At 45.5% G+C, this 7,444-nt stretch overlaps 1 protein-coding gene across 1 annotated transcript; it reads left to right on the plus strand.

The window, feature by feature from the left end:
- Positions 1–1,469: 1,469 nt before the first annotated feature.
- LOC125529827 (putative glycine-rich cell wall structural protein 1) lies at positions 1,470–2,665 on the plus strand. Its single transcript, XM_048694247.1, has one exon. The coding sequence runs from the start codon at positions 1,516–1,518 to the stop codon at positions 2,395–2,397; it is 882 nt and encodes a 293-aa protein (XP_048550204.1). The 5' UTR covers positions 1,470–1,515; the 3' UTR covers positions 2,398–2,665.
- Positions 2,666–7,444: the final 4,779 nt, after the last annotated feature.

Consider the following 7,444-nt stretch of genomic DNA (forward strand, 5'->3'; position numbering starts at 1 on the left):
TCTCTCTAATGATTCACTACCCTGTTCTAATTACAAACACCTTGTCTCTGAGATCAAGGCTCATACTGAAGCACAAAATTTTATTCCTAGAAAAGTTTCGCGTGATCAAAATAGGGTACCTCATAATCTAGTCATCTTGTTGGGTGCACAGAGTGGAGCATTGCATGTTCGCTTAATCAAGGTCCTCCCTGCATTTCGGATTTTGTAACTTCAGATTGTAACTCTATTCCCTTGAAATATAATCCATAAACAAGAGAAGAAATAAAGAAAGCATACACTGACTTAATAGTATAGCCCACGGTATGAACATCAACACCAACAGCCAAGTACCCACCCACATGCCTAATATTGATACCCCCCCCCCCCCCCCTCCCCAAATCCAAATATATAAGACCGAATACGTTTTTCAAGATTGCTTTTGACTGTAGATAAAATTAATAATCTAATTCTATCATTAAAAACTCATTTCACAAATTCACATACGAATTTGATGGTATACCTTATATAGCATATACATCATATTCTTGTTTCAACCGGTGGTTAAAGGCAACCAAAAAAAACTTATTAGTCCCTATATATTTGTACGGAGGGAGGGAGTATGTTAGTCGCCGTCGAGACCGGTTCAAAGGTGTGTATTTGGACTTTTGGAGAGCATGTGCAGTAATTTAGGAAGTCAGACCTACGGAACGCGATCGAGTTTTGTTGATACTAATCAAACCATTAACTAAATTAAGATGGGATCCCGGGCGTCAGTGAACATGGCTAGCTAGGCTAACCTTCTCGTTTCTGCCCACCCATCCGGAGCCTTGCATGCAGCTGGAGAATGAAATGCCAGCTCGATCGATCCTAGCCTGCCACTAGGTCAACTTGGACACTGTAATTATCACCGATCGACATACGCATCTCGTTGTTAATTTGCATGCGCCTAGAATAGAGCCAGAGTGCACTACTCGGTCAAAGTGGTTGACAACGGGTTAGTAAACCCTAGGTAAGGTAAGTCGCCCGGCGATGCACGGTGCACGATGAACTCGGCGAGCAGACTAAGAGGAAATGCCAATGTCAAAGGATCCGAGTCCACTGATCGCATTGCGTACCTACATCGATCATCAGCTTACGCGTCCTTCCACATGTGTATGGCATCGAACAGATATAACTAGTCTGTGAGTCTGTCTATGTCAGGCGATGGGGATCTTTTGCATACTAGTTGATCTGCATCAATCAATAAATTACTGTCGTGAGTAAGGAGAGAGATTTGCATGACAATTACATGCTGCACGTCTTGCTAGCGGCTACTGTGGAACTAGATCGACATATACACAGTCAACAGTACTACCGTCACTCTGATCATAGGAAACTTCTCATCGAATAACCCATTCAATGCAAAACAAAATCACTCGATCGGTTCACCGTAAGATCTCGCACCCATGCACGGCCCCCAGCACTATATATACCGACCCAACCTTCTCTGCACTCAGCACCCAACTCGACCATCTCACTCCACACAGCTCACTCACAATGGCTACTAGCACCAGGCTTGCAGCTCTTGGCTTTGTTGTCCTTGTGAGCATTGGGTTCGCCGATGCAGCAAGGATGCTAGCTAGCTCCTCCAGTGCTTCAGGTGGTGGTGGAGGAGGTGGTGGGGGAGGTGGTGCGAATGGTGGGAGTGGATGGGGTGGAGGGTCTGGATCGGGTGGAGGTTTAGGATATAGTGAAAGCGGTGGAGATTGGGGTAACAAGTGGAATTTCGCCAAGGGGTCTGGAGGAGGAGGAGGAGCAGGCGGTGGGGGAGGATCAGAGGGTGGATCCGGGTCTGGTTTCGGATCTGGTTCTGGTAGAGGGAGTGGTGTGAGTGGCTCTGCATCAGCCCCTAGCGGCAATGGATACGCCAATGCTGATGGTAACGGCGGGGGCAGGGGCAGTGGTGGGGGTGCAAATGGGTCTAGCGGAACTGGGGTTGGGTCTGGCCTTGGCAAGGGATATGGTGAGAGTGGTGTGACAAAGGCACCGACTCCTGTTGCCGGTGGTGATGGTACCAGCTACTCAGATGCTGGTGGTAGTGGTAACGGGGGTGGCGGCGGTAACAACGGAAATGGAGGTGGTGCCGGAGCTGGCGCTGGACAGGCCGGTAGCGACGACACTTCTGGAGGCTTTGCAAATGCAGGAGGAAGCGGCAATGGTGGTGGCGCAACTGGAAGTGTCGCTGAAGGTCCAAGCGTTGGAGTTGGATCGGGTGCTGGGTCTGGCGCCGCTCAGACCGGTAGCACTGGCTCTTATGGCGAAGGCTATGCCACGGGAATGGGTGGTGGCATGGGTGGCGGCACCGGTGAGAGCCAGAATGGCGGAACTGGCAATGGTGGAGGCAATGGATCAGGATCTGGTGGTGGCGGATACCACTAAATTATCCTTTCTCGATCAAGATAGAACTTGGACCTCGACATGTATTTTAATTTCCATCATTTTACTAGCATTACGAATTGAAGGACATGGGGCGTGCACTAAAGGGACGATCCTGAGCATAGGTGGAGGGAACTAAATAGCATTTCTTGGATTAGCATTTAGCTCCTACAGCTGTTCAGGCCGGTTTGTGCCAACAGACATAATAATAATGTGAAGGAGTACCTCCTTTGTAGTTTTTTTCTATCTCAATAGTCAAATCACTTGATTTCGCCGTTTTGTTTCCAATGCCTTTTTGAGTTTTGACCCAATTTACATGTTCAAGTATGTTTCTTGTGTGCATACCCACGAGAGTATGCAAGTCTGTGGTTTTCTAGAGCTATGCAAACGCCGACTTTGCTTTCTATTTAAAATAACCCCTCGTGTAAGTTGGGTTCGTTTTTGAATCGGTATTAACAAAATTGTTCCGATCTTAACCATCAACATAGAACGTAGTATTAAGACACCATATTCATACCATTGGATGCACCGTACAAAATGTTATTCCATAATATATACTCAGGTGTATTAAAACCATCATAGTTCATAGAAATTGGTACTCAAAAGTGTTAGACTAAAGAATGTTAATGTGTAAATGAGGCGCCAGAAAAGAGCTTGATGTCTACTACACAACCTTCTTCTTGTAGATGTTGTTGGGCCTCCAAGTGCAGAGGTTTGTATGACAGTAGAAAATTTCCCTCAAGTGGATGACCTAAGATTTATCAATCCGTGGGAGGCGTAGGATGAAGATGGTCTCTCTCAAACAACCCTGCAACGAAATAACAAAGAGTCTCTTGTGTCCCCAACACCCAATACAATGGTAAATTGTATAGGTGCACTAGTTCGGCAAAGAGATGGTGATACAAGTGCAATATGGATGGTAGATATAGGTTTTTGTAATCTGAAAATATAAAAACAGTAAGGTAGCAAGTGGTAAAAGTGAGCGTAAACGGTATTGCAATGCTAGGAAATAAGGCCTAAGGTTCATACTTTCACTAGTGCAAGTTCTCTCAATAATAATAACATAATTGGATCATATAACTATCCCTCAACATGCAACAAAGAGTCACTCCAAAGTCACTAATAGCGGAGAACAAACGAAGAGATTATTGTAGGGTACGAAACCACATCAAAGTTATTCTTTCTGATCGATCTATTCAAGAGTCCATAGTAAAATAACACGAAGCTATTCTTTCCGTTCGATCTATCCTAGAGTTCGTACTAGAATAACACCTTAAGACACAAATCAACCAAAACCCTAATGTCACCAAGATACTCCAATGCAAAGTTTTTATCGGAGAGTCAAGACGAAAACGTGTGCCAACCCCTATGCATAAGTTAACAAGGTCACGGAACTCGCAAGTTGATCACCAAAACATACGTCAAGTGGATCACGTGAATATCCCATTGTCACCACAGATAAGCACATGCAAGACATACATCAAGTGTTCTCAAATCCTTAAAGACTCAATCCGATAAGATAACTTCAAAGGAAAAACTCAATCCATTACAAGAGAGTAGAGGGGAGAAACATCATAAGATCAAACTATAATAGCAAAGCTCGAGATACATCAAGATCGTGCAAATCAAGAACACGAGATAGAGAGAGATCAAACACATAGCTACTGGTACATACCCTCAGCCCCGAGGGTGAACTACTCCCTCCTCATGATGGAGAGTGATGGGATTATGAAGATGGCCACCGAGAGGGATTCCCCCCTCCGGCAGGGTGCCAGAACGGGTCTAGATTGGTTTTCGGTGGCTATAGAGACTTCCGGCGGCGGAACTCCCGATCTAGGTTATGTTCGGGAAGTTTGTGTATATATAAGAGATGTTGGCGTCGCGAACAAGTCAGGAGGGTCTCCGAGGCGGCCAGGAGGTAGGGGGCACGCCCAGGGGGGTAGGGCGCGCCCCCACCCTCGTGGGTGCCTCGGGACTCTTCTGGCCCATCTCCAATACTCCGTGGGCTTCTTCTGGTCCAAAAATAAGCTCCATGAAATTTCAGGGCAATTGGACTTCGTTTGGTTTTCCTTTTCTGCGATACTCAAAAACAAGGAAAAAAACAAAAACTGGCACTGGGCTCTAGGTTAATAGGTTAGTCCCAAAAGTCAGATAAAATAGCATATAAATGCATATAAAACATCCTAGATGGATAATATAATAGCATGGAACAAGCAAAAATTATAGATACGTTGGAGATGTATTAGCCACGATCTGAGACGTCGGATCGTGGGCTCCACACGCACTGTCCTAACCCTAGTCGCCTTGAACATCTCATATCTGCTCCACACGCATTTCCCAACGTCGTTCCTTTTTTGTTGCTGCCGCCGGTGACTCCATCCCGTCCGCCGCCTACACAGTCGACGGGAGAGCAGGTCTCCGAAACCCCGCCTCTCTGGATCCTGTACGAGAGAGGGGCGAATAGGTTTTTGGGAAGCGACTACGCGACTGCTCGCCTCTCTTCGTCTGCTTCCTCTACATCCGCATCACCTTCATCATCAACATATCTCAGTCCGACGCCGACCGTCTCGCCGCCGAGAAGCTCGAGGCCGACAAGAAGGCTGCCGAGGACACTGCTGTTGCTACCACCGCCGCCACGGCTTCTGTCTGGCCTACTGGAGGGTAGAACGCGTTTATCCCGCTACTGTTCATTTCCGCATTAGCAGTACTAGCATTATGTGTAGATGTGTCTACTATTTGCATAGTACGTGCTTGTCTAGATCAGAATCAATATGTCGTTAATTCTGTCAATGCCTTGCTAGTGATTTGTTTATGGATTAAATTAGTCAAAAAATTGCCTATTTATTCAACAATCCAAAAAACCTATTGTGTGTAGGAATTTTTTGGCAAGTGGCTTTGCCGCTGCATTGAAATTGGATAAGTTTACCAATACGTACTTTAAGCATTGGCGGACTAAGACCACTTTATGGCTCACGGCTATGAACATATTCTAGGTCGCCGGTGTGCCCACGAGAACGATTGCTCCTGAACAGGAGAAGGCGTTCAGGGAGGCCACAGTCGTATTTCTCGGAGCAGTTCTTAGCATGATCGGAGATAAATTGGTCAACGGATATTTTCATGTGCATGTCGCCAAGGACTTGTGGGATGCGCTCGAATCTAAATTCGGGGCCACCAATGTTGGGAGTGAGATGTATATTATAGAGCAGTTCCACGATTAGAAGATGGTTGAGAACCGTCCTGTATTGGAGCAGGCTCATGAGATACTATGCATCACTAAGGAGCTTGGGCTTCTTAAGTGCGATTTACCGGGCAAGTTTGTCGCAGGATGTATAATCGCTAAGCTCCCTAATTCGTGAAGAAACTTTGCTACCACTCTGAAACATCAGAGGTGTGAGTTCTCAGTAGAGGACATCAGCGGCCATCTGAGTGTTGAGCAGAACTCGAGGGCAAAGGACTCACACGGAAAAGAGGCTGAAGGAACTTCTGTCGCCAACATGGTGAACCAGAGGAACTTCAACTCCCACAAGCCCAAGGGAAAGAACGGTGTCCAATAAAATACCGAATTTAAGAAGAAGGGCAAGAATACCTTCAAGGAAAACAAGAAGGATGAGGGTTTCTTCACTTGTGGGTCGGTTGAACATTGGGTCAACAAGTGCCCAAACTAGTATAAGAAGCCAGGATAGGACTCCAAGCCTGTCAACATGATTGTGGTCAACAATGAGAATGGTGCATCTGGGTACGGTAATTTATTTACTGTTTTCGAGTGTTTCAGCTCACCGAATGGTGGGTGGACACAGGTGAAAGTGTTCATGTGTGTGCTAACATTTCACTGTTCACTTCTTACCAGGTCATAGGCCATGGGTCCGTACTGATGGGGAATGGCGCGAGTGCTTCTGTTCATGGTGTTGGCACGGTCGATCTGAAGTTTACTTCGGGAAGGATCATGCAGCTGAAGAACATGCTGCATGTCCCCGCCATCAAGAAGAACCTCGTTAGTGGCTCCCTTCTATGTAGAGAAGGGTTTAAGTTGGTCTTCGAGTCTAATAAATTAGTTGTTACTAAATATGGACTATTTATCGGAAAAGGTTATGAGAGCGGAGGGATGTTCCACCTTTCCCTCGCAGATTTTTGTAATAAAGTCATAAACCATATTCATTCAAATGTTAATGAATCTGAAGTTTGGCATTCACGTCTTTGTCACATTAGTTTTGGTGTTATTACATGGCTAGCTAAGTTGAATTTAATCCCGAGTTTCACTTTAGCCAAAGGTTCTAAGTGCCTTCCATGTGTGCAAGCTAAGCAACCTCGCAAGCCTCACAAGGCTGCGGAGGAGAGATACTTGGCACCATTAGAACTCATACATTCTGATCTCTGTGAGATGAATGGTGTGTTGACTAAAGGTGGAAATAAATACTTCATGACATTTATAAATGACCCCACTAGATATTGTTATGTGTATCTGTTAAATACTAAAGATGAGGCTCTACACTACTTTAAAATCTATAAGGCAGAAGTTGAGAATCAACTTGAAAATAAAATTAAACGAGTCCGACCAGATCGCGGTGGAGAGTACTTCTCGAGTGAGTTTGATACTTTTTGTGCGGAACACAATATTATTCATGAGAGGACGCCTCCCTATTCACCCTAGTCAAACGGGGTTGCCGAGCAGAAAAACCATACTCTAACTGATTTGGTTAACGCCATGTGAGATACATCGGGTTTATCCAAGGCATGATGGAGGGAGGCTATATTGACGACATGTCATGTCCTGAATAAAGTTCTGACAAAGCACAATGAGATCAATCCCTATGAGAAATGGCCAAAGAGAAGGACAACACTCTCGTACTTGCGTACTTGGGGCTGTTTGGCGAAAGTCAATGTGTCGATCCCCAAAAAGCGTAAGCTTGGACCCAAGAGGGTGGACTGCGTTAATTTGGGCTCCGCTAAGAATAGCATTGGCTATAGATTTCTAGTAGTGAATCTGAGGTACCTGACCAGAAGGTTGGTACAATTATGGAGTCTAAGGATGCTACATTCTTCGAGGATATTT

This window comes from Triticum urartu, unplaced genomic scaffold (genome assembly GCF_003073215.2).
Source record: "Triticum urartu cultivar G1812 unplaced genomic scaffold, Tu2.1 TuUngrouped_contig_5881, whole genome shotgun sequence".
NCBI classification, from domain to species: Eukaryota; Viridiplantae; Streptophyta; class Magnoliopsida; order Poales; family Poaceae; genus Triticum; species Triticum urartu.

Bases quoted from the DNA above. Each gene is read 5' to 3' on its own strand.
- LOC125529827 (XM_048694247.1), top strand. From the start codon at position 1,516: ATGGCTACTAGCACCAGGCTTGCAGCTCTTGGCTTTGTTGTCCTTGTG.